The 27,773-nt window shown below is 44.0% G+C and overlaps 1 protein-coding gene across 2 annotated transcripts in view; it reads left to right on the top strand.

Annotated features, from left to right (window-relative positions):
• Positions 1-12,509, top strand: part of LOC116967867 (heterogeneous nuclear ribonucleoprotein L-like) — a 43,460-nt gene extending 30,951 nt beyond the window's left edge. For both annotated transcript variants that reach the window (XM_033014503.1, XM_033014502.1), the window contains exons 12-14: positions 232-252; positions 10,369-10,464; positions 12,139-12,509. In XM_033014503.1, coding sequence (XP_032870394.1) covers positions 232-252; positions 10,369-10,464; positions 12,139-12,185 — 164 coding nt within the window. In that variant the 3' untranslated portion in view covers positions 12,186-12,509. The remainder of the gene's footprint in view (positions 1-231; positions 253-10,368; positions 10,465-12,138) is intronic.
• The last annotated feature ends 15,264 nt before the right edge of the window (positions 12,510-27,773 follow it).

The following is a 27,773-nucleotide window of genomic DNA, read 5'->3' as shown; positions in this document are numbered from 1 at the left end:
GAACTAAAATCTTGAATGAATGTACCTGATAATGTGAATAGTTTGTTTGCTTTCCCAATATATTTATTTCTGAAATGCAGGGCAGTTATCACTTGTTCCTTGTCTTGTGTGGTATAAAGCCCCACGTAAATTAATTTTAAGCAACAGATTGTATGTTGTAGGTTGTATGTGAATTAACAATATGTTTGTGCTTTCTTCCAATTATCTTTGGCATTTTCCAACATGGGCCAGGTGGATCTAAAGGAAATCAAGGTAGGGCTCAAATTCATTTTCAGTTTCAGTGGAATTTGAGTTTTGAAGTGTTTGTGTCTTTGTTAGAAGTGCGTGATAGTCTAACGTGTTCTTTTCATTTGGATGGCTCAGCGCTCTATAGGAAAAAACATTTACGATTGTTTTCGTGTCAGAGTGAAGGGTGTTCCAGCATTTGTATTAATATTTGGACACCTTATCATAAAATGTAATTAAAATAGTCGTTGCCTCAATTCATTCTCAAAAGACATTCTTCATCGACATGTTCTGGAAAAGCTTGTTTTTAATTAGGTACGTCCATATAATGCATCTTGCACCTGTGCAAATTAACCGTCAACTTATACAAGGTCCCTGAATTTAATACGTTTGTTGTTGACTTAAGTCAGTTTTCTCAATAGTTATTACTAATAGGCAATGGATGGTATATTAACCCCTTCTTGAGGTGAGCACAGGCTTAAATAGATAAGATGGAGAACCTGCCACAACTTACTGTCAATGCCACTGTTTCTGGAAAAACTAGGACATGTTGGGATCCGCCAATCGCCACCAGTCGGTTGTATCAGTAAATGTAGTATTTAACAGAAGTTCTAATCGTTGTACTTCAACGGCTTTTTTAAACTATGGTTTGTGTGCTTTCCTCGGCTATGGGAGGCAGGGTTTGAGAAAGCTGTGGGTCGAGCACATTGATCATTTTCCAGCAGTGTTTATGACCATCTCCAACCCTGTTGCTCCCTGACAGTGGCAACACAGGTGGATACTGGTAAATAAGCCCTATGGTATACTTGCCTTCATTGGTTGGGGCACTGTGCATAAGAGTCCAGAAGTCATGTTGCACCTCTATAAAATTTTGGTTTGGCTGCATTTGAAATCATGTTTGCAGTTTTAATCATCACGTTACAAAGGATGTGGAGGCTTTGGAGATCTTGCAGAGGAGGGTTATTACAATGCTGCCTATATTAGATAATAATAATAATAATACATTTTATTTATGGGCGCCTTTCAAGAGTCTCAAGGACATCTTACAAAAATTTAGCAGGTAGAGGAAAAACATGTAAGGGGAATGAAATAAATAGTAGAGACATGACTAGTACACAAAGTAAAGACAGAATACAATTCAAAACACAATATGAGGCAAATTAATGCACAGATGAAAAGGGAGGGGGACGTGGGGCTAAGGATAGGCAGAGGTGAAGAGATGGGTCTTGAGGCGGGACTGGAAGATGGTGAGGGACACGGAATTGCGGATCAGTTGGGGGAGGGAGTTCCAGAGCTTGGGAGCTGCCCTGGAGAAGGCTCTGTCCCCAAAACTGTGGAGGTTGGACTTGTGGATGGAGAGGAGACCGGCTGATGTGGATCTGAGGGACCGTGAGGGTTGGTAGGGGGAGAGGAGGTCAGTGCGATATGGGGAGGCCAGATGGTGGAGGGCTTTGTAGGTGAGGATCAGGATTTTGTAGGTGATCCGGTGGGAGATGGGAAGCCAGTGAAGTTGTTTGAGGACTGGAGTGATGTGATGCCAGGATTTGGTGTGGGTGATGAGTCGGGCGGCTGCGTTCTGGACCAGTTGGAGTCGGTTGATGTAGGTGGAGCTGATGCCAAGGAGAAGTGAGTTGCAGTAGTCCAGTCGGGAGGAGATGAAGGCATGGATGAGTCTTTCAGCAGCGGGAGGTGTGAGAGAGGGTCTGAGTTTGGCGATGTTGCGGAGATGAAAGAAGGAGGTTTTAATGACATGGCGGATGTGAGGCTCAAGGGAGAGGGTGGAATCACAGATCACGCCAAGGTTGCGGGCCTGGGGAGATGGGGAGACAGTGGTGCCGTCGATGGTGAGAGTGGGGTTATTGATTTTGCTGAGTGTGGCTTTGGAGCCTATGAGGAGGAATTCTGTCTTATCGCTGTTGAGTTTGAGGAAGTTATGTTGCATCCAGGTTTTTATAGCTGACAAACAGGAGTTGATATGGGAGAGGGGGGGGGGGTTGTGGGGGGATTTGGGCCGAGGTAGATCTGGGTGTCATCGGCGTAACAGTGGAAGTCCAGGTTGAAGTGGCGGAGTATCTGACCAAGGGGGAGGATGTAGATGATGAAGAGGAGGGGGCCGAGTATGGAGCCTTGGGGAACGCCTTGAGTGACTGTGGCTGTAGCAGAGGTGTGGTTGTGGAGAGAGATGAAGTGGGATCTGTTGGAAAGGTAGGAATGGAGCCAGCTGAGTGCAGAGCCTTCAATGCCGAGGTCTTTGAGTCTGGTGAGCAGGATGTTATGGTTCACTGTATCGAAGGCTGCGCTCAGGTCGAGGAGGATGAGGATGTTGAGGGAACCAGTGTCAGCAGAGGTGAGGAGTCGTTGAGGACTTTGAGGAGAGCAGTTTCTGTGCTATGGAGGGGGCGAAAGCCAGATTGGAGGGGTTCAAGTAGGTTATACGCAAGGAGGTGGGAATGAAGTTGCGACGCAACGATACGCTCCATAGTATACACTCCGATACGCTCCATAGATAGTAGTAGCAGTAAGGAGAGCTTGGACAAACTTGCTTTGTTTTCTCTTGAATGTGGGAGGCTTAAAGGGAGACCTGATAGACGTCAAGTATGCAAAATTATGAAAGACAGAGACAGAGACAGAGACAGTCAGAATGGCCTGAGGGCATAGCCTGGTGTCAGAGGGTTTAAGTTTAAAGGAGATGTGATGGGCAAATTTCCTCTGGGTGGACAACTCAAAAGACTTGAGACGTAGCTTTAAAGTCAGTGGGTCTAAGTTTAAAGGTGATGTGTGGGCTAATATTCTGATACAGATATAGGTGCATGGAACATGCTGCAGCGGGGATGGTAGAAACAGACACAACATAATGATATTATGAATTTGAGGCATTTAGACAGTCACCTGAACAGGCAGGGAACTGAGGAATGTGGATCCATGTCTAAGAGATTGGTTAGTCTCGGCGTCATGTTCGGCACAGATATTGTTGTCAGAACCTGTTGCTTTACGGTAGGCTTTATGCTGTATTCATCACTTCGGTTTTCCACGCTTGATCATAAATCACGGCTAAATTTAACGTGACCATGACGGTTCCCATATTTCTAAATGTTCTCAGCTACAAATGATTGCTGCTGCTCCCTCTCCCATAAATATGGTGTTTGCTTTGCACGAAGAGTCAGTTAACTGTTAGCACGGCAGGTCTTGCGAGTACCCAATGCTAATCTTCTGCCAACTCAACACGAAACAGGAATTAGGGCGGCACAGTGGTGCAGCGGTAGAGTTGCTGCCTCACAGCGCCAGAGACCTGGGTTCCATCCTGACTACGGGTGCTGTCTGTATGCAGTTTGTACGTTCTCTCCACGACCCTTGTGGGTTTTCTCCTCTAGTTTGCCCCCACACTCCAAAGATGTACTGGTTTGTAGGTTAATAGGCTTGGTATAATTGTAAATTGTCCCTAGTGTGCATAGGATAGCGTTAATTTGCGGATATCGCTGGTCGGCGCAGATTCTGTGGCCAAAGAGTTCGCTTCTGTGCTGTATCACTAATCTAAATGAATTACTTTTGATGTCTTCATTATTGGATCTTTCGAGCATTGTGCTGATGGCAGATCCATTAATGGCTTTAAATTCAGCTGGTTGACAGTGTATTTTTAGATTGAACTGTATTACACAAACTAGGGATCAAGCCAGCTGTACATGCACAGAAATTTGTGGTGTTTGCCGCAGCAAGTTCAGTGCCAGCCAGTTTGCCCCCCTCAAAGCTGGCTTGTTTTAGAGCTTGGTTCGAAACAGACCCAGATCACAGTTGTTGAAGTACCCTGTATTACTGCTGCCAAACATGAGGAATATGGAATTATCAAATGTCTCTGCTGTTCTGTTTCAGGTGGCAACTTTGGTTCATGTCATACAGCAACTCCCAATTTCACTGCTTGCAATTGAGCAAATGCACCGTCTAATTTCTACTGCAATTGGACAGGAGACGGAGGTTAAAAATATCTAATCAAAATCTATACCAACTGAAACGACCCCACTATAGTGGCTGCAATTCAATCTGCTTCAAAAAAGGCATTTTAACTTATCTAAATCTTGTCAGTAGAGCTAATTGGACTTGATGTTTCAAACCCTGTAGTAAGTCGGCACTCTTGCTATTTGCAGTGGGATTGGAGCGGTGAAGGGTAGGATAGGTACGTCATCGGGGTCACCAGGTGGGAACCCTCCTTCTTTGACGTTTCATCGATAAGCCCACAACGTCTCCAGAGGGCTCAACGGTGATACCTGGCGTCCCAGTTACACCCCCTCAATTCCATACCCTCCTGTCTTCATCTTGCAGCCCAATTGTTGTCTTTCCTTTTCATCCAAAGCCAATTGCTGCTTTTTTTCTGCTGAATTTGACAATGTCTTGATTGCTTGTTGGAGGGAGCGGCCCCTCACTCCCATTTTCTTCAATAAGCCTGGTCGTAGATGTAGTAACGAATCCGCCTGCATCCCATTTCGACAGAGATAATTTAGGTCTTCCAGCCATACTGGGCAGCTTCAGTTGCTAGTACTTGGTCTTTCTCCTCTCATAAGCTTCTTCCACACCATCTTCCCATGGAACTGCAATTGCATAACGTATGCCAACTTGGCTGTTGTGGACCACAGGACCATGTCTGGCCGGAGTGTTGTAGCCACAATGTCTGGGGGAAACACAAGCCTTTTTTCCAAGTCCACGTCCATTTTCCAATCCTGAGCAGGCTGCAGATGCTTGCATCCTTTGATTGTTATCTGGTGCTCTGGAGGTTGGCCTGCTGGTACAAATGTTGTGAAGTGGACATTTCCTGCCGATGTTTGTGGGGAAGCATTTGTGATAGTTCGCCTCTGCTTCAGGATTCATGCCAAGTTCAAGTTCAAGTGAGTTTATTGTCATGTGTCCCTGTATAGGACAATGAAATTCTTGCCAGCTGTCTAAGAACTTGGTTATGCCGCCAAGTGTAACGCCCTTGGGCGAGGCTCTTGTTAAAATGTGCCAATGATGCAGGAGCTTGGCAAAGAGAGCAAGCGGGAACTTCTCCGAACCACTGCTTCAGGTTCTGGGGTGATTGTAGAACATCATAGGTGGCTCTGACAACAAAACTTAGCCGAGATCCCTCCATTTGCCAGATGTCATGCCAGCTGAGTTTCCTCTTTTCCAGGCTCTCCCAGTTAGTCCATTGGCCATTGAGACAGCCTTGGCGTGTCGCTCTGCCCTCCTCCTGTCTTCTCACCTCCTCCATCACGTCCATTTTCTCTTCTGCACTGATGTTGCCTTGTGCCATTGAGGAGCTTTTGGGACGAGCCTGAGCCCGGCTTTCCTGTGTTGGACTTGACCAACCACATCCCGGAAATGAAGAGCAGACTTAGCCCCCTGAACGGCACAGTGGGGGCGCTGTTCGATTAACAGTATCTGCCGATTCAGTGAGGGTCATGACCAACCTTGCTTTAGTGCATTTGACCTGCAATGGGTAATTCCAATTTGCCACTCCTGTACAGTCCGACAGCACTTAAGCATCGTGGAAGTCCAAGCCACTGTTTCACATGTGTGCTGATCGTTCTTTCCAGCTTTTCCACTTTGTTGATGGGGATTTCATACATAGTTAGAGGCCACATGAGTCTTGGTAGTATGCCAAACTGGAAGCACCACAGCTTGAGTTTTCCTGGTAGCAAAGTCTTGTTGATGGGAGCTATGTGCCTGATGGAATCCATTATGAGTTGTTCAAACTGCTTGGTATCCTTGAGCTTTGCATCATACCTTCGGCCCTAGCTCACTGGCATTTCTGAAACAGTTGGAACAGGTATTCCGTCAATATGAAATCTTTGATCCTTGACTTGACCTTTGACAATTGCTCGTAATTGTGCCTTAAAGGGATTGCTATTCCGATACATGAAAGGGCGGTATCCCTTTTAAATTATGGGGGGGTGGGGGTAATTATAGAAGGGGTGATAATGGAAAATTAGGTTGTGGAAAAGATAAAGAAACACAGATTCAGAGAGGTTTAATGGGGCTGTCCCACTTGGGCGACTAATCCGCGAGTTCTGGCGAGTTTGCCCTCGACTCATACTCGCAGCATGGTCAACTCGAGGACGTAGGAGGTCTTTGTAACTCTCCTTCATGCTCGTGAGTAGTCCCCGCATACTCGAGGCCTCAGCTAGGTCGCAGCGGTTTTTTTTTAACATGTTGAAAAATGCCCGCGAGTAAAAAAAAAAGTTGCCATGGAAAAAATCGATACTTTTTTTACTCGTAGGTTTAGTCGTAGTAGGTCGGCATGTTAGTCGTAGGTAATCGAGGGGTAGTCGTAGATAGTCTTCATCATAGTCGAAGGAGGTTGTCTTCACTCTCCACTATTCGGAGTCCTATTTTCCCGAAGTTAGTCGTAGCTAGTCGAAGGAGGTCTTCAACATGACATTTTTTCAAACTCTCCTAAACTCTTCTAAACTCGGCAATTAGGTCGCACAAGTGGGACAGCCCCTTATGGATAGTATATTGTAGAGGGTCACAATGAAACCTTGTCAATATGCAGTTCCCTTGTTTGGGGAGCAGAGGTTACTCAATGCCAGCAGTTCAGGCTTCACACTCATCCGGAGAACCAGTTCATACGCCCGCGTTGTTCCCAGTTGCATCAGTTAGGCATCTGTTGCATGGTTGACTGATTGGAAGATGAGATGATTTGTCCATCTTTGTTTAAATTTTTTTTAACCATTTTGGGGGCAGAGGACACAGGTCAGAGTGAAATTAACGATCCAACTCATGCTTGTTTAGGGAAAGTTTTAGAGTCACTAAGTGGAAACAGCTCCCAGGGCCCATCGACTCCACACCAACCATTGATCACTTGTTTACACTCCTGCTATCCAATTTCCGCATCCATTCCCTACACCCTAGGAGCAATTTAACAGAAGCCAATAAACTTGTACGTTTTTGGTATGTAGGAGAGTGCCCACACTGTCACAGGGAAAAAATACAAACTCAACAACAACAACGCCTGTCTCGGTCGAACCTGGCACTGTGCCACCATAGCTGCTCTACTGTGTCACTTGTGGCTGCACGTGCAGGCTGATAGTGCAGTCTGAGTTGATCGGCAAAGTGATTCATTACAGCATTGTGAAGGGGACCACACCTGTGATTTGTTGCCAAGAATGTGAATAGCAATTTGAAAGTGTCAGTAAGTTAGTGGTTTACCTGGAAGGAAGTGAGTACAGGAAAACATTTTTTTTTAAAGACTCGAATTAATGGGAAGAAAAGTTTGAGAAGGGATAAGAGAGTGAGGTCAGGGCCAATTGAGGGGAGGTGAATACCAAGGTCAAAGTGTTGTATATGTATGCGCAAAGTATAAGAAATAAAGTGGACGAGCTTAAGGCTCAGTTAGAAATTGGCAAGTATGATGTTGTGGGAAATACAGAGACATGGCTGCAAGAAGGCCAGGGCTGGTAACTGAATATTCAAGGGCATACCTCCTATCGAAAAGACAGACAGGTGGGCAGAAGGGGTGGCTCTGTTGGTGAGGAATAAAATTCAGTCCCTTGCAAGGGGTGACATTGAAACAGGAGATGTGGAGTTAGTATGGATAGAAATAAGGAATTGTAAGGATAAAAATACCCTAATGGGACTTATCTAAGGCCCCCCAAACAATAGCCTGGAAATAGGGTGCAAGTTGAATCAGGAATTAACATTGGCATGTAGTACGGTTGTCATGGGAGATTTCAACATGCAGGTAGATTGGGAAAATCAGATTGGTACTGTTATAGTTGAATAAAGGGGACTATGGAGCCATGAGGGAGGAGCTGGCCAAAGATACCCTAGCAGGGATGACAGTGAAACAACAATGGCAGGTATTTCTGGGAATAATACAGAAGGTGCAGGATCAGTTCATTCCAAAGAGGAAGAAAGATTCCAAGGGGAGTAAGGCGCGACCGTGGCTGACAAGAGATGTCAGGGACAGTATAAAATTAAAAGAGAAGTATAACATAGCAAAGATGAGCGGGGAGCAAGAGGATTGGGTAATGTTTAAAGCGCAACAGAAGATAATTAAAAATATAATATGGGGAGAAAAGATGTGGTACGAAGGTAAGCTAGCCAACAATATAAAGGTTCTTTAGGTATGTGAAGAGGAAAAAAAATAGTTAAGACGAAAGTTGGACCCTTGAAACCTGAAAAAGATGGATTTATTATGGGGAACAAAGAAATGCAGATGAGTTGAACAGGTACTTTGGATCCGTCTTCACTGAGGAGGACACAAACAATCTTCCTGATGTACTAGTGGCCAGAGGATCTGGGGTAACGGAGGAACTGAAGGAAATCCACAGTAGGCAGGAAATGGTGTTGGGTAGACTGATGGGACTGAAGGCTGATAAATCCCCAGGGCCTGATGGTCTGCATCCCAGGGTACTTAAGGAAGTGGCTCTAGAAATCGTGGACGCATTGGTGTTCATTTTCCAATGTTCTATAGATTCAGGATTGGAGGGTAGCTAATGATATCCCACTTTTTAAGAAAGGCGGGAGATAGAAAACGGAATTATAGACCAGTTAGCCTGACATCAGTGGTGGGGAAGATGCTGGAGTCAATCATAAAAGATGAAATAGCGGCACATTTGGATAGTAGCAACAGGATCGGTCCGAGTCAGCATGGATTTACGAAGGGGAAATCATGCTTAAGTAGTCCGGAATTTTTTGAGGATGTAACTAGGAAAATGGACAAGGGAGAGCCAGTGGATGTAGTGTACCTGGACTTTCAGAAAGCATTTGATAAGGTCCCACATAGGAGGTTAGTGGGCAAAATTAGGGGACATGGTATTGGGGATAGAGTGCTGACATAGATAGAAAGTTGGTTGGCAGACAGGAAACAAAGAGTAGGGATTAACGGGTCTCTTTCAGAATGGCAGGCAGTGACGAGTGGGGTACCGCACGGCTCGGTGCTGGGACCGCAGCTATTTACAATATACATCAATGATTTAGATGAAGGGATTCAAAGTAACATTAGCAAATTTGCAGATGACACAAAGCTGGGTGGCAGTGTGAACTGCGAGGAGGATGCTATGAGAATGCAGGGTGACTTGGACAGGTTGGGTGAGTGGGCAGATGCATGGCAAATGCAGTTTAATGTGGATAAATGTGAGGTTATCCACTTTGGTAGCAAAAACAGGAAGGCAGATTACTATCTAAATGGTGTCAAGTTGGGAAAAGGGGAAGTACAATGGGATCTGGGGGGTCCTTGTTCATAGTCAATGAAAATAAGCATGCAGGTATACCAGGCGGTGAAGAAAGCAAATGGCATGTTGGCTTTTAAGAGGAGTATAGGAGGAAAGAGGTCCTTCTGCAGTTGTACAGGGCCCTTGTGAGACCACACCTGGAGTATTGTGCGCAGTTTTGGTCCCCTAATTTGAGGAAGGACATTCTTGCTATTGAGGGAGTGCAGCGCAGGTTTACAAGGTTAATTCCCGGGGTGGCAGGACTGTCATATGCTGAGAGAATGGAGCAGCTGGACTTGTACACTCTGGAGTTTAGAAGGATGAGAGGGTGTCTCATTGAAACATATAAGATTATTAAGAGTTTGGACACGCTAGAGGCTGGAAACATGCTCCCGATGTTGGGGGAGTCCAGAACCAGGGGCCACAGTTTAAGAATAAGGGGTAAGCCATTTAGAACCGAGACGAGGAAACACTTTTTCTCACAGAGAGTGGTGAGTCTGTGGGATTCTCTGCCTCAGAGGGCTGTGGAGGCGGGTTCTCTGGATACTTTCAAGAGAGAGCTAGATAGGGCTCTTAAATATAGTGGAGTCAGGGGAGAAAGCAGGAACGGGGTAATGATTGGGGATGTGTTCAAGAAGGAACTGCAGATGCTGGAAGATCGAAGGTACACAAAAATGCTGGAGAAACTCAGCGGGTGCAGCAGCATCTATGGAGCGAAGGAAATAGGCGACGTTTCGGGCCGAAACCCTTCTTCAGACTGATAGGGGGTGGGGGGGAGAAGGAAGGAAAAAGGGAGGAGGAGGAGCCCGAGGGCGGGGGGATGGGAGGAGGTCTCCCTAATGATTGGGGATGATCTGCTTTTTTCCCCCTTCACTCTTCAATTGATGTTGGCAATGGGGCTTATATCTAAGCAATTCAATCCTAAAGTGTTATTAACTTACTCTAAATGTTTGCTTTGCAGGTGAGAAAAGTTCTTCTGGGCTCCTGGAGTTTGAATCAAAGTGCGATGCATTTGAGGCACTGGTTATGCTGAATCACTACAGGATAAAAAACCCAGGTACATTCTTCGATTATGAATTCTGGCATTGATTCCATAATGAGCTGGCCTGTGCAAAGGATTCTTGACTTTGCATTGTTGTTTAAGAGTTATCTCATTGATTTGAACACAATAAATATAAAATCCAGCATATTGAGCAAGCAATGTACCTTTTGTTTTTTGAAGTACATGATGTAATATGAAGGGGAATCTCACTGGATGTGGTGGAAGGTGAGGGGGAGGGCATTGATATTTTAGCTTATAACCAGGCATATTAATAAATGGAAAATGTTTAAGTATCGGAATATTAATCAGTCATTTGCTTCTTCAGAACGAACCAAACATGGCTTGGGGCAGAGGCTGGGAGGGTGAGGCCCTACTAAGGTTTTTTAATAGTTATGTTCCATATGGTAGATGGAGAGGTTTCTATTTTTATGACTACTCAGTGCTAAGCTAAGTTATCGTAAAAATAAAATATGCTACTTGACTCCACTGACCACTTAGTTATAGAGTCACACACTGTGGAAATAGGCCCTTTGGCCCAACTTGCCCACACCAACCAACATGCCCCATCTACACTGGTCCCACCTGCCTGTGTTTGTCTCGTATCCCTCTAAATGTAGTCTAAATGTACCTGCTATAACTTCCTCCTCTGGCAGCTCGTTCCATACACTCAACACCCTTTGTGGGCAAAGGTTACCCTTCACAGAGCTGCCAAGTAGCACGGATTTTCCGTATTTTGTGTGGAAATGCGATAAGAATACGGATGTATGGATTTGCTTTGTAAAAAATGTTTTAAACCGGCCCGACTTGTTTCATCTTGTTAGTCATACTGTAACTAAAAATTATAGCAGATTAAATCTATTAGTATTTTAAATGTCAAGATCTGGATGATTATTTTTGTAAGCTTTGATCTGCCGGTCCCACTGCAGGTTTAAACAGCGTTGTCAGTTTAATGCGTGGGAATTTGAACGAATGGTGCAATGGGTTCTAATTATAACGCTACCAGCTGGAGTGCTATTGCCTTTACACATAACGCTATGGCCACAGCGCTATGGGTCACAGACTGTTCAGGGAGGGAGAAGGAGAGGGGGAGGGAGGGAGACAAAAGGGAAGGAGAGAGGGAGGGGGAGGGTGGGAGAGAGGGAGGGAAAGCGAGGAAGGAGGGAGAGAGAGCGAGGGAGGCTTCCAAAATGGCTTCTACATCATCACCTGGTGCTAAAAGCAGGAAGCAGCCGTTCAAACAAGTATACAAAGAGATGGCAATTAATGCACTGTCAGGTAAGGTGCGTAGAGGACATGTCAAGTGGTAGCAAAGTTATGCATTCTTGTACTCTTACATGGGTATGACCGCACATAAAAAACAGTTTTATTTCAGCAAAATGGCACAGCGTAAAAATACTGATTTCCTCAGCAAAATATTGATTTTCAGGTTTTTCAGGTGTTAGAATACTGAAATGCTGTGACAAACTTGGCAGCTCTGCCTTCAGGTTTCTATTAAATCTTTACACCCTTACCTAAAACCTATGTCCTCTGGTTCTCGATTCCACTTGCTAGGATACTGTTTCATACTAAGGTCGTACATTTACATATCGATGTATTGTTTTGGAAATGTGTATTAGTCATATTTGATAGCTATGTTCTCCACTGATGTTGTGTCTATGTCTCTATTTTTACTCTGAAAACTCTCAACAGATGGGCCTGACCTGTACACACTGAAGCTGTGTTTCTCGACTGCCTAACAGGATCCTGACGTGGGAGCAGACACAAGGCTGATCATTGCTTTTGATGTATCCGGTTTTGTTCCAACTTGTTTTTTTTATCATTTAAATGCTGTAACATGTGGTAACCCATGAAATGGAATTGTATGTTCTCCAGTTAAAGGGCAGGTTTTTTTTAGTTTTCCCATGAATGAATGGTTAGTAAAATGTGGAATGTGACTTAGTGGTTAGTATGTACGAGCAACTATTTCAACTTGTTTAATAATTGGAAAATTCCTGCACTGCTTAATACCGTACACTATTTATGTTACAGCTACAAAGTATTAATAAATGATTCTTTTAGTCTTTGTGACTCCTAGTAATCTTTCTTTTGGGGAACCGTGAAAATTTGGAAATACACGAGACTCTTGGGGGTGCAAAAAAGATTGTGAATGAGGCTTTGACTTAAATGAAAGATAACTCAGAAAGACCAAACAATATAAAATTTAGGAAATTCAGTCAAACCAAACTGAAAATAAATCTAAAAAGGGCAGGAAACACTAGTTAGTCAATGTTACAAAATGAGCTACACCCGTGCCAGCATTCCTTCCTTGTGGAGGTTTTCCATCAAGACGAACAAAGTGCTTACAGAGCTTAATGGGGAGAGATATTGATGTTGATTGTGGCTGAGCTGCCTGAAACTAGGTGTCACACCCTCAAAGTAAGAGATTGACTGAGAGAAGAAATGTCTTCACTAAAAGAATGGAACATCTATGAATTTTCCATCCAAGTGGGCTGTGTTTACACGGTTGTTTTTACACAGAGGGCAGTGAGTGGCTGGAATGTGCTACCTGGGGTAGCAGTGTTGGAGGCAAAAATGATACTGACATTTAAGTATTTTAGATAGGTGAATGAAATGGAGGGATGTGGATCATGTACAGGCAGATGAGATTCGTTTAACTTGACATCATGTTTGGCTTGGATATTGCACAAGGCCTGTTCCGGTGCTGTACTGTTTTATAATCTATGTACATGACTTTAACTATATTGAATTGCTCCTTCACTGGCATTAGTGTCACAAAACAAAATTTCCTTTCTCACTGTCTAACCATCTACACTTCACCCTGCCCGGGAAAAACAGCTGACGTAATCAAATACTTGTCTCACCCGATCATTATTTCTCCTTGCTGCCATCCGGCAGAAGGTATAGAAACTAGAAGTACGCACTGTCAGATTTGGGAACATCTTCTCTGTTTTCTGGCTTTTGAGCAGTCATTCCATAAGCTAAGGTACTATTCGATTCACCTTTGATAGACAAAAATGCTGGAGAAACTCAGCGGGTGAGGCAGCATCTATGAAGCGAAAGAAATAGACAACGTTTTGGGTCGAAACCCTTCTTCAGACTGATGTGAGGATGGGGAAGAAGAAAAGAAGAGGTGGAGACAGTGGGCTGAGAGAGCTTGGAAGGGGAGAAGAAAGCAGGGACTACCTGAAATTAGAGAAGTCGATTTTCATACCGCCGGGGTGTAAACTGTCCAAGCGAAATATGAGGTACAGCTCCTCCAATTAACGGTGGGCCTCACTATGGCCATGGAGGAGGCCCAGGACAGAAAGATTAGATTCACATTGGACTCTGTCTAAGGAATCGACGGGGGTCGCCGGAGAAGAGCTCCGACCGCAGGCCTGTGGTCTACAACATCTTGGAGCCTCGGTCTGTGGAGCTTCCGGCGGCAGGCGTGGAGCGGACCTTTCATCGTGGAGCGGGCGATCCCTCGCCGGATAAGAGCTCCGGCCTGCGGCCTACAAAGCCGTTGTCTCCGGGAAGGAGGTGGCCGATTTGGGAGCTCCGGGCCGCGGGATGTGCTCGACCTATCCCGACCAGGGGGCTTGAACATCGGGCCATCCGTAGCGGCGACTATGGAGAGTCAGGGCCCCGACCACGGGTGAACAAGGGAGGAGGAGGAGGAACTGTATTGCCTTCTACCACAGTGAAGAATGCTGCGGTGGATGTCTGTGTGGAATTATGTTGTGTCTTTAAGTAGTAAGTAAGAAAGTAAGTTTATTGGCCAAGTATTCACATACAAGGAATTTGCCTTGGTGCTCCGCCCACAAGTAACAACATGACATACAGTGACGGTTACGAATGACTCAGAAAACACTAAATATTAATAATAACAAATGTTGAGAGCTTCAAATTCCTATCAGAAATATCATCAACAATTTGAACTGGTCCAGCCACATTGAATTGAATATTGCAACCTTCACATGGTCCGCCCTGTTTCGACAAATGCAATTAACCTGTCGTGCGCAATCAGATAAGATCAAATAGAACAAGTTGTCCGACAACTTTAGGCTGTGCACGCTATACGCAAGAAGATGAAGAATTGAATAATTGATTGTCACATGTAATGTCACAGTGACCTATGCTTGCATAACCAAGGTGTGCAATATTTGTCACATAAAGGTCACAGCATCTCAGGAGAAAAGAAACATAGAAACATAGAAATTAGGTGCAGGAGTAGGCCATTCGGCCCTTCGAGCCTGCACCGCCATTCAATATGATCATGGCTGATCATCCAACTCAGTATCCCGTACCTGCCTTCTCTCCATACCCTCTGATCCCCTTAGCCACAAGGGCCACATCTAACTCCCTCTTAAATATAGCCAATGAACTGGCCCCGACTACCCTCTGTGGCAGGGAGTTCCAAAGATTCACCACTCTCTGTGTGAAAAAAGTTCTTCTCATCTCGGTTTTAAAGGATTTCCCCCTTATCCTTAAGCTGTGACCCCTTGTCCTGGACTTCCCCAACATCGGGAGCAATCTTCCTGCATCTAGCCTGTCCAACCCCTTAAGAATTTTGTAAGTTTCTATAAGATCCCCTCTCAATCTCCTAAATTCTAGAGAGTATAAACCAAGTCTATCCAGTCTTTCTTCATAAGACAGTCCTGACATCCCAGGAATCAGTCTGGTGAACCTTCTCTGCACTCCCTCTATGGCAATAATGTCCTTCCTCAGATTTGGAGACCAAAACTGTACGCAATACTCCAGGTGTGGTCTCACCAAGACCCTGTACAACTGCAGTAGAACCTCCCTGCTCCTATACTCAAATCCTTTTGCTATGAAAGCTAACATACCATTCGCTTTCTTCACTGCCTGCTGCACCTGCATGCCCACTTTCAATGACTGGTGTACCATGACACCCAGGTCTCGCTGCATCTCCCCTTTTCCTAGTCGGCCACCATTTAGATAATAGTCTGCTTTCCTGTTTTTGCCACCAAAATGGATAACCTCACATTTATCCACATTATACTGCATCTGCCAAACATTTGCCCACTCACCCAGCCTATCCAAGTCACCTTGCAGTCTCCTAGCATCCTCCTCACAGCTAACACTGCCCCCCAGCTTAGTGTCATCCGCAAACTTGGAGATATTGCCTTCAATTCCCTCATCCAGATCATTAATATATATTGTAAATAGCTGGGGTCCCAGCACTGAGCCTTGCGGTACCCCACTAGTCACTGCCTGCCATTGTGAAAAGGACCCGTTTACTCCTACTCTTTGCTTCCTGTTTGCCAGCCAGTTCTCTATCCACATCAATACTGAACCCCCAATGCCGTGTGCTTTAAGTTTGTAAACTAATCTCTTATGTGGGACCTTGTCGAAAGCCTTCTGGAAGTCCAGATACACCACATCCACTGGTTCTCCCATATCCACGCTACTAGTTACATCCTCGAAAAATTCTATAAGATTCGTCAGACATGATTTACCTTTTGTAAATCCATGCTGACTTTGTCCAATGATTTCACCACTTTCCAAATGTGCTGCTATCCCATCTTTAATAACTGACTCTAGCAGTTTCCCCACTACCGATGTTAGACTAACTGGTCTGTAATTCCCCGTTTTCTCTCTCCCTCCCTTCTTAAAAAGTGGGGTTACGTTTGCTACCCGCCAATCCTCAGGAACTATTCCAGAATCTAAAGAGTTTTGAAAGATTATTACTAATGCATCCACTATTCCTGGAGCTACTTCCTTAAGTACTCTGGGATGCAGCCTATCTGGCCCTGGGGATTTATCGGCCTTTAATCCATTTAATTTACCCATCACCACTTCCCGGCTAACCTGGATTTCACTCAATTCCTCCAACTCCTTTGACCCGCGGTCCCCTGCTATTTCCGGCAGATTATTTATGTCTTCCTTAGTGAAGACGGAACCAAAGTAGTTTTGTATTGTATTCAAATTTATTGTCATTGTCTCAGTTAGAGACAACCAAGTTATTCAATTGGTCCGCCATATCCTTGTTCCCCATGATCAACTCACCCGTTTCTGACTGCAAGGGACCTACATTTGTTTTAACTAATCTCTTTCTTTTCACATATCTATAAAAACCTTTGCAGTCAGTTTTTATGTTCCCTGCCAGTTTTCTTTCATAATCTATTTTTCCTTTCCTAATTAAGCCCTTTGTCCTCCTCTGCTGGTCTCTGAATTTCTCCCAGTCCTCCGGTATGCTGCTTTTTCTGGCTAATTTGTACGCATCATCCTTCGCTTTGATACTATCCCTGATTTCCCTTGTTATCCACGGATGCACTACCTTCCCTGATTTATTCTTTTGCGGTGCCAAACTGGGATGAACAATTTTTGTAGTTCATCCATGCAGTCTTTAAATGTCTTCCATTGTATATCCACCGTCAACCCTTTTAGAATTAATTGCCAGTCAATCTTGGCCAATTCACGTCTCATACCCTCAAAGTTACCTTTCTTTAAGTTCAGAACCATTGTTTCTGAATTAACAATGTCACTCTCCATCCTAATGAAGAACTCAACCATATTATGGTCACTCTTGCCCAATGGGGCACGTACAACAAGACTGCTAACTAACCCTTCCTCATTACTCAATACCCAGTCTAAAATAGCCTGCTCTCTCGTTGGTTCCTCTACATGTTGATTTAGATAACTATCCCGCATACATTCCAAAAAATCCTCTTCCTCAGCACCCCTGCCAATTTGATTTACCCAATCTATATGTAGATTGAAGTCACCCATTATAACGGTTTTGCCTTTGTCGCACGCATTTCTAATTTCCTGTTTGATACCATCTCCAACTTCACTACTACTATTAGGTGGCCTGTACACAACACCCACCAGCGTTTTCTGCCCCTTAGTGTTTCGCAGCTCTACCCATACCGATTCCACATCCTGCAAACTAATGTCCTTCCTTTCCATTGCGTTAATCTCCTCTCTAATCAGCAACGCTACCCCACCTCCTTTTCCTTTCTCTCTATCCCTCCTGAATATTGAATATCCCTGGATGTTCAGCTCCCAGCCTTGGTCACCCTGGAGCCATGTCTCCGTGATCCCAACTATATCATAGTCATTAATAGCTATCTGCACATTCAACTCATCCACCTTATTACGAATGCTCCTTGCATTGAGACACAAAGCCTTCAGGCTTGTTTTTACAACACTCTTACCCCTTATACAATTTTGTTGAAAAGTGGCCCTTTTTGATTTTTGCCCTGGATTTTCCGGCCTGCCACTTTTACTTTTCACCTTGCTACCTATTGCTTCTACCCTCATTTTACACCCCTCTGTCTCTACGCTCACACATTTAAGAAACCCTTTCCCTTTAACTCCATCCTCCACTAGCCCATTCGACACCCTGTGGGAGACATTTCAGGTCGAGACCCTTTTAATAATAATAATAATAATATCTTTTATTGTCATTGCACAGAAGTGCAACGAGATTTGGTATGCAGCTTCCATCCGATGTCATAACTTAAATAACTAATAATATTTAGATTTAGATACCCCGAGAACATGGTTTGTAAAAGAACATTAAAACAGTCAAAACAGTCCAAAGATTAAAGTGCAGATGTGTCTGTGCGACGTGACCATCCGAGGGAGACAGTCCAGGGGGGGTGGGGGGCACTCAGCAGGGCCGGTTCAGAGCCGCTATAGCTCTGGGAATGAAGCTGTTCCTGAGTCTGGAGGTGTGGGCGTAGAAGGCCTTGTAACGTCTGCCGGAGGGAAGTAGTTCGAACAGTCCATTACAAGGGTGTGAGGAGTCTTTATAGATGCTGACGGCCTTCCTGAGGCACCGTGTGTTGTAGATGCCCTCCAAGGCTGGTAGCTGTGTCCCAATAATCCTCTGCGCTCTGTGGACGAGGCGCTGAAGAGCTCTCCTCTCCGCCTCCGTGCAGCTGAGATACCACACAGAGATGCCATACGTTAGTATGCTCTCTGTGGTGCAGCGGCTTTCAGAAGGCTAAAGAAATTCAGCATGTCCCTGCAGGTTCCAAGGTGTCAAGTAGGTGACTCCCAGGAATTTCTACAAATGCAACGTAGGAAGCATCCTATCAAGAGTCAAGAGAGTTTTATTGTCATGTGTCCCAGATAGGACAATTAAATTCTGGGACACATGACAATAAAACTCTTGACCAGGGGTGGGGAACCTGCGGCCTTCTAGGTCATTAAGTGCGGCCTTTTGAATGAATCCAAATTTTGTACAACAAATCCTTTTATTTTTATTAATATGATTTTGTTCGTCTTTTATTATTTTCATTTTAATCTTAAAATGAACGTATTTAAAATACCAAAGAGTAAAAGAAGATTCAACGAAATAATCCTCCCCGACTGACGGCCACATTTAAAACATTAGTAAGTCATGAGGGCTATTTTAACAAACTAATGTACATTTTGAAGTATATCTAAGTTTCTTGGATGCAGCTAACTTAATGCGGTATTCCAACATGAAAAGGTTCCCCACCCCTGCTCGTGACTCTTGATGTATCAGGATGCATCGCTGCCACGTTTGGGCAACAAGAAAGTTCAGAGAGTTTTGGTTACAGCCGATTCTATCACACAAACCAGCCTCCCCATTTCAATTGACTCTGTCTACACTTCAATGTCACCTCGGGAAAGCAGCCAACACAATCAAGGACCACTTACACCCTAGTCATTCCCTCATCTCCACGTCCTGTCGGGCAGGAGATACAAAAGCTTGAAAGCGTTTACCAATAGATGCGAGAACTGCTTCTTCCCCGTTATTATCATTCCATCGAATGGATCTGTCATAAGCTGAGCATAAGGATATATTCCTGATCTTCCAACCAACCCGTTGCAGCCCTTGCACTTAAAAAAAACATCTGCACTTTCTGCATATTCTGTAAGTGTTTCTCTTTGCGCAACCTGGTGTTCTTGTGTATAGTTAGATTAGATTGTACTCATGATTAAACTGAATAGCACACAAAATGAAAGTTTCACTATCTCAATGTGACAACAATAAAGCAAAACCAATACCAAAGTTGAGGCTTGGTTTCACTCTACAAGAAATTCGATTCCGTGTCATTTCATGATTCATAGGTTTATTCATAACTAGAGCCAGGATGTTTAGGCAGTAAAAATCTCTGAAGTAGGCAGGCAAAAAGACATAATAAAATTACAAAAAAGGCACGAAAAAGGCATTTATTGACTAAAAAGGCAACTATTTCCACCACCACCGCTAAGGTACTATTCGATTCACCTTTGATAGACAAAAATGCTGGAGAAACTCAGCAGGTGAGGCAGCATCTATGAAGCGAAAGAAATAGACAACGTTTTGGGTCGAAACCCTTCTTCAGACTGATGTGAGGGTGGGGAAGAAGAAAAGAAGAGGTGGAGCCAGTGGGCTGAGAGAGCTTGGAAGGGGAGGAGAAAGCAGGGACTACCTGAAATTAGAGAAGTCGATTTTCATACCGCCGGGGTGTAAACTGTCCAAGCGAAATATGAGGTACAGCTCCTCCAATTAACGGTGGGCCTCACTATGGCCATGGAGGAGGCCCAGGACAGAACGAGACTCGTTAAAGAGACTCACTGACTGGGGGGGGGGGGGGGCATGAGATCTGAAGCTGAGAACAGACGCCCCTTCAGTCGGTGCAAGCCTCAGCCCCTCGCTCTCGCTCACTCTGCCTTTCTCTTTTTTGTGGAAAAAAATAAACAACCAATTTCGAAAAGGCACGGCGGAGACAGAAAGAGGGAAGCGTGGATTGGAAAGGTCTCCCCTTTTACACTGCCATGTGGGCACAGCCTCTTTGCCCTCAGTGTCCCCTCCACCCTTGCACAGTCTGATCCCAATCCCCAGGGCTTTGAAACCAAAACATTAAAAAAGAAAATTAACTGAATTATAATTTATTAACATATTAATCATTAACAAAAAATAACAGAATTATGAATCATGAATCTAACATTATATCACACAAACTGTTCCCCCGCAACACTGATTACACTGCGAGAGGGATATACAAAGTCGGGTCGGGTTACTGAAATGGCCGACGTTCCGCCCCGTTGCGTACTACACGTCAGCCCATTGGATTTAGCAGGAGTGGACTATCTTGCTTGCTATAGGATCTTTGGTTCTTATTGCCCAATGCAGAATGGAGAGCCAGCAATATCATATCCCTTGTACTGTGGCGGTAGGTCGTCGTCTTCTTGCGTATGGCGTGCACAGCCTAAAGTTGTAGGACAACTTGTACTATTTGATCTTATTTGATTGTGCACATCAGGTTGATTGCATTCGTCGAAACAGGGCGGACCACGTGAAGGTTGCAATCTGTGGCGGTAGGTGAATTATGGTGTGTCCAGGTCCTTAGTAATGTGAGACCGGATATGTATCATAATAAACCAGTCAAGCACTTCATCAGCAGGAACATCAGTGCCAATAGTTGGTAGTCAATGAGGCATGTCACCTTATTTGGTTAGTTTAGTTTATTGTCACATGTACTAGGGTACAGTGAAAAGCTGTTGTGTGCACTGACACTATTGCTGTCCTTTTAAAGCAGGTAGGCACCGGACCTAACTAGTGAGAGGTTGAAGATGTCTGCAAGATCTTGACAACAAATTTGCATATCTAAAGAGGAAGTAAGTTTTATTAAAAAAACTTCCTCTTTAGATATGCAATTTTTAAAAATAAACTTGTAATGAGCAACACAATGGAGCAGCTGGTAAAGCTACTACCTTGCAGCACCAGAGAGCCGGTATAAGATCTTTGCTCGTGACTGCTTGGGTTTCTTCCCACATCCCAAAGAAACATGCAGGTTTGTAGGTTAATTGCCCCTCTGTAAATTGTCCCTCATGTATGGGGAGGGGGATAATGTAGAACTATTGTGAATGGGGAATTGATGGTTGGTGTGGGCTGCAGGGCTTGTTTCCATGCTGCATCTTTCAGTCCATATGTAAAAATAAAGCGTTTTTCATTGACTTCAGCAAGGCATTCATTTTTCCATGCATCTGCCATCTCAGCAGATTCAAAGGAGACAATTATGTGGCTGAGTATTTAATGATTCATCATACTGCTCTGATGACAGGTAAAAACTTGGCATTCAATTCTGCATCAGTTACTGTAAGAACAAATGTTGAGAGCTTCAAGTTCCTATCTGGAAATATCATCAACAATTTGAACTGGTCCAGCCACATTGAATTGAATATTGCAACCTTCACATGGTCCGCCCTGTTTTGACAAATGCAATCAACCTGTCGTGCGCAATCAGATAAGATCAAATACAACAAGTTGTCCGACAACTTTAGGCTGTGCACGCCATATGCAAGAAGATGAAGAATTGAATAATTGATTGTCACATGTAATGTGACAGTGACCTATGCTTGCATAACCAAGGTGTGCAATATTCGTCACATAAAGGTCACAGCATCTCAGGAGAGAAGAAATGGGAGACATTTCAGGTTGAGACCCTTTTAATAATAATAATAATATATTTTATTTTCATTGCACAGAAGTGCAACGAGATTTGGTATGCAGCTTCCATCCGATGTCATAACTTAAATAACTCAGCAGGGCCGGTTCAGAGCCGCTATAGCTCTGGGAATGAAGCTGTTCCTGAGTCTGGAGGTGTGGGCGTAGAAGGCCTTGTAACGTCTGCCGGAGGGAAGTAGTTCGAACAGTCCATTACAAGAGTGTGAGGAGTCTTTATGGATGCTGACGGCCTTCCTGAGGCACCGTGTGTGGTAGATGCCCTCCAAGGCTGGTAGCGGTGTCCCAATAAACTTCTGCGCTCTGTGGACGACGCGCTGAAGAGCTCTCCTCTCCGCCTCCGTGCAGCTGAGATACCACACAGAGATGCCATACGTTAGTATGCTCTCTGGTGCAGCGGCTTTCAGAAGGCTAAAGAAATTCAGCATGTCCCTGCAGGTTCCAAGGTGTCAAGTAGGTGACTCCCAGGAATTTCTACAAATGCAACGTAGAAAGCATCCTATCAAGAGTCAAGAGAGATTTATTGTCATATGTCCCAGATAGGACAATTAAATTCTGGGACACATGACAATAAAACTCTTGACCAGGGGTGGGGAACCTGCGGCCTTCTAGGTCATTAAGTGCGGCCTTTTGAATGAATCCAAATTTTGTACAACAAATCCTTTTATTTTTATTAATATGATTTTGTTCGTCTTTTATTATTTTAATTTTAATCTTAAAATGAACGTATTTAAAATACCAAAGTAAAAGAAGATTCAACGAAATAATCCTCCCCGACTGACGGCCACATTTAAAACATTAGGAAGTCATGAGGGCTATTTTAACAAACTAATGTACATTTTGAAGTATATCTAAGTTTCTTGGATGCAGCTAACTTAATGCGGCATTCCAACATGAAACGGTTCCCCACCCCTGCTCGTGACTCTTGATGTATCAGGATGCATCGCTGCCACGTTTGGGCAACAAGAAAGTTCAGAGAGTTTTGGTTACAGCCGATTCTATCACACAAACCAGCCTCCCCATTTCAATTGACTCTGTCTACACTTCAATGTCACCTCGGGAAAGCAGCCAACACAATCAAGGACCACTTACACCCTAGTCATTCCCTCATCTCCACGTCCTGTCGGGCAGGAGATACAAAAGCTTGAAAGCATTTACCAATAGATGCGAGAACTGCTTCCCCGTTATTATCATTCCATTGAATGGATCTGTCATAAGCTGAACATAAGGATATATTCCTGATCTTCCAACCAACCCGTTGCAGCCCTTGCACTTTAAAAAAAATCTGCACTTTCTGCATATTCTGTAAGTGTTTCTCTTTGTGCAACCTGGTGTTCTTGTGTATAGTTAGATTAGATTGTACTCATGATTAAACTGAATAGCACACAAAATGAAAGTTTCACTATCTCAATGTGACAACAATAAAGCAAAACCAATACCAAAGTTGAGGCTTGGTTTCACTCTACAAGAAATTCGATTCCGTGTCATTTCATGATTCATATGTTTATTCATAGCTAGAGCCAGGATGTTTAGGCAGTAAAAATCTCTGAAATAGGCAGGCAAAAAGACATAATAAAATTACAAAAAAGGCATGAAAACGCATTTATTAACTAAAAAGGCAACTATTTCCACCACCAAAATATGGTTAAAAATGATAATATAAAGGTATACTACATTAAATTACCAAAGTTGCCTGGTTGCACATAACTACTAGCATTTTTATCAAATTATCTGGTGTTAAACGATGCCGTCTGTCAGACAGATTATGCTTCAGTTGTGAAAAAATGTCTTTCTACCCCAGCTAAGGTCACTGGTGCATACCTGAAACAAGCTACAAACTCTACATTCATGTTGATATCTTGTGCATTACAACTACCTTTGAGAACTTTAGCTATGTTTTGTATTTCTTCAAGCTCTTTGTTAGCTAAAATGACTCGCTCACATTTTCCTTGTATGTCTTTACGTACATCGCCAGGAACTTTAAGTACAAAGTACAGCAAGTGAAGATGTAAACAACTGAGCAATAGTCATGCTCTTTGACTTCTCCAATACGTCCGATGTCAAGAAATACTCCTTTGATGGTTGACCTGCCTCCAGTGTACTGATGACCACATTGGCAACATATCTCCCCACAGCATTGTTTGTCTCGTCTATTGAGATCCATATTTTGTTGCGTGCAACTTCATCTCTAATTTTCTGCACAACAATGTTGAAGTTTCTGTCAACATAATTTTTCCGTAACGATGACTCGCTCGGTATATGTTCCTCTGTGTATTTCCCTAAAAAACCTCTGAGAGATTTGTTTTCCAATTTCTACAGTGGAATTCCAGCATCAATGAATGCTTTGCCCAGATCACTCAAAAACTCAGATTTGCAACTGGGGCCAGCAGTAAATGTTGTGAGGAGATAAGCTTGCGTATTTCCCACCTTCAGTTTCTCTGCCGCCGACTTGTGTTTAGCTGTCTGTACATGCTGGGAGATGAAATATTTCTTCTCATGATTCACTGCTTTCTCACATGCTTTGCCAAACAGCACACAGTTGTCTGTAGAAATATATCTCACCAAATCGTTCCATTTTTTTCATGGTGGTGACTAGACTTGCAGGGTAGATCCTACAGGAGAGAGGATGCAGACCTCTACAGGCAGGCCAAGTGTAAACTGAGAAGAGGAATTAGAGATGTCAAGGAAAGGTACTCTGACAAGTTGAGGAGCAAGTTCTCAGCAAATGACTCTTCATCAGTGTGGAAGGGCTTGCAAGAATCGTCAGCTGACCAACGACCTGAACGAGTTCTACTGCAGGTTCGATAAACAGAAACTTAACCCTAATATCCCCCACACCCCATCCCCAACCAACACTTCACACCTACTCACAGCTTGACTCCAGTTTGAAAAGACTGGACCCTTCCCCACCTACTCCTCCCCAATCACCGCTTCACACCTCTTAAAGCATGACTCCAGTCTGCAAAGACTGGACCATTTCCCATGCACCCCTCTCCAATCACGACTTCACATCCACTTACAGCCGGGTTTCGCCCCGGTGGTGTAAACTTTCTTGTAAGTTACGTTAAAATGGCAAAAAAAAGGCTGATTTAGGCACTCAATCATGAAAAAGGCATTATCTTCCTGAAATCATCAAAAAAGGCATGAATAATAATAATATCTTTTATTGTCATTGCACATAAGCGCAACGAGATTTGGTATGCAGCTTCCATCCGATGTCATAACATAAATAGCTAATAAAATTTAGATTTAGATATCCCGAGAACATGGATTGTAAAAAGAACAGTAAAACAGTCAAAACAGTTCAACAGACTAAAGTGCAGATGTGCAAAAGGCACTTATGGCAAAATCCTGGCTCTATTCATAACTGATACGGAATGTGTATAGTAATTTGGCATTCTGTTCAATTTCATTCACTGAATACTTGTCCGAGGATGCAAAACCTGTGCTTTTACCACTTCCCACCATTTGCAACATCCTAAACCTACCTGACAGGTGGGGCAGCGACTCACCTGCACACTTCCAATGTTGTGGAACAGTGTATGTATGTATAGTTAGGTCTGTGTACCATTGTATGTAGCACATTAGTATCCGCTCTGATGTACAGCACTTTTCTCAACGTGAGTTGTTTTTAAATGTGCTATACAAATAAAATTGATTGATTGATTGATTGATTGTGAACTGCCTTTGCCAGCCATGGTGTAGTCTCCCCAGCACTGGATAATGTTAACTATGCTTGTCCTTACACAAATGCGGTCTGACCTGAATACTACCAGCATTTGCTTTTCATTACATTTTTAAAAAAGTATTTAACTGTTCTGGTTCTGGTTGTTTACTGCGCAAACATCTCATCAGTGGTTATCTCGTGGTGGAAGGAAGAAGAGAACATACAAATAACAAGATGATTCTTTACATTTGGAGATACAAAGTAGGAACTGCATATGCTGGATTCTTGCATAGCCACAAAGTGCTGAAGTAACTCGCGGGATCTGGCAGCATCACTGGAGGACATGAATATTGACGATTTGGGTCGGGGTCCTTAGACTTTACATTTCTTCACATTTCCTTTACATTTCTTTGCTACAACTTAACACTTATTTTACCCCTTAACATCTCCAACTAATCCTGATTAATTTTACTGTTTGTATGCCTCGTTGTCACCTTCCCCACAACCAACAATGGACCATTGTTGGCCCCACATTTCCTTGATCGTTACTCTTTGCATATCTTCCGTTCATTTGTCCTATATCTCTCGTTTGCATTTCCCCTGACTCTCAGTCTGAAGAAGGGTCTCGACCTGAAACATCACCCATTCCTTTTCTCCAGAGATGCTGCCTGGCCCGCTGAGTTACTCCATACTCCGCGGCCTTGCATCACCCGGCGCGGCGTAAATGGCCGCGGGACAATTGCCATCGCCCGCCGGGGGCTTTGACTCTGACATCGGGAGGGGAATGGAGAGTGCAGGGGAGAGATAAGTTTTTGCCTTCCATCACAGCGAGGAGGAGATGCGCTGTGATGGATGTTTGTGTAAATTGTGTTGTGTCTTGGTTCTTTCTTGTGTGTATGACTGCAGAAACAACATTTCGTTTGAACCTCAATGGGGTTCAAATGACAAATAAATTGTATGTATTGTATTGTTCTGTCTGTAGACACAAAATGCTGCCTGCCCTGCTGAGTTACTCAAGCATTTTGTGACTATCTGCTGTTCCTTGTTATCAAAATCTTTGTGTAGGAACTGCAGATGCTGGTTTACACCAAAGACAGACACAAAATGCTACCTGTTCTGCTGAATTACTCCAGCATTTTGTGTCTATCAAAATCTTTTGAATGATAGACCCCAGCCTGATGAATGCCCATATTTTTATTAGTAGAATAATGGGGTGGAAAACTAAAATACCACCGGTGCGCTGGGGTATGGCTGCCCTGTCGGCAGTCTGTTCGTTTTTTCATTCTTTTTGTTATTTTTTAATGTGTTAAAAGTTTGTTTTAATGTTCTTCGGTTTGTTTCATGTGGGGGGAGGGGATCGGGGGAAACTTTTTTTCAGGTTCTTACCTTGCCGGAGATTAATTTTCGGATCACATTCTCTGGGCGCTCTGCGGCCTTCCATCAATGGATCTGGAGGCCTCCTCGGACTGACTTTGAGCCCTATCGCGGGGCGCGGACTTAACATCGGAGCTGATCCCTTGCCTGGGATCGCTCCCACCTCGGACTTACCATCAAAAGCTCACAGTCTTCGGGAGAGGCCGAGTCGGGAATCTCCAACGTCACGGAAGGTTCGACCAGCCCCGACGCGAGGTTTGATCGCTCGGCGCGGGGGAGCTGACATCCCCCCGATGCGGGAGCAGATCGCCTCGAAGCGGAGGGCCCGGGCGCTGCTGGCTACGGGAGTTAAGACCGTCCCGTCAACGGGTGCTCGAGGCGCACGACTGAGGAAGAACTAAGGGAAGGACTTGAACTTTATTTCGCTTTCCATCACAGTGAGGAATGTGTACGAGTCACTGTGGTGAATGTTTATGTTAAAATGTGTTTTTGACTGATCTGTTGCTTTTAATTGTATGACTGACCTGGCCAATGAAATTCCTCGTATGTTGCAAAACATACTTAACCAATAGACAATAGACAATAGGTGCAGGAGTCGTCCATTCAGCCCTTCGAGCCAGCACAGCCATTCAATGTGATCAGGGCTGGTCATCCCCAATCAGTACCCCGTTCCTGCCTTCTCCCCATATCCCCTGACCACTATTTTTCAGAGCCCTATCTAGCTCTCTCTTGAAAGCAACCAGAGAACCTGCCTCCACCGCCCTCTGAGGCAGAGAATTCCACACTCACAACTTTGTGAGAAAAAGTGTTTCTTGGTCTCCGTTCTAAATGGCTTTCTCCTTATTCTTA

This window comes from Amblyraja radiata, chromosome 41 (genome assembly GCF_010909765.2).
Source record: "Amblyraja radiata isolate CabotCenter1 chromosome 41, sAmbRad1.1.pri, whole genome shotgun sequence".
Lineage (NCBI taxonomy): Eukaryota > Metazoa > Chordata > Chondrichthyes > Rajiformes > Rajidae > Amblyraja > Amblyraja radiata.
This window is presented reverse-complemented; position numbering and strand designations above follow the sequence as displayed.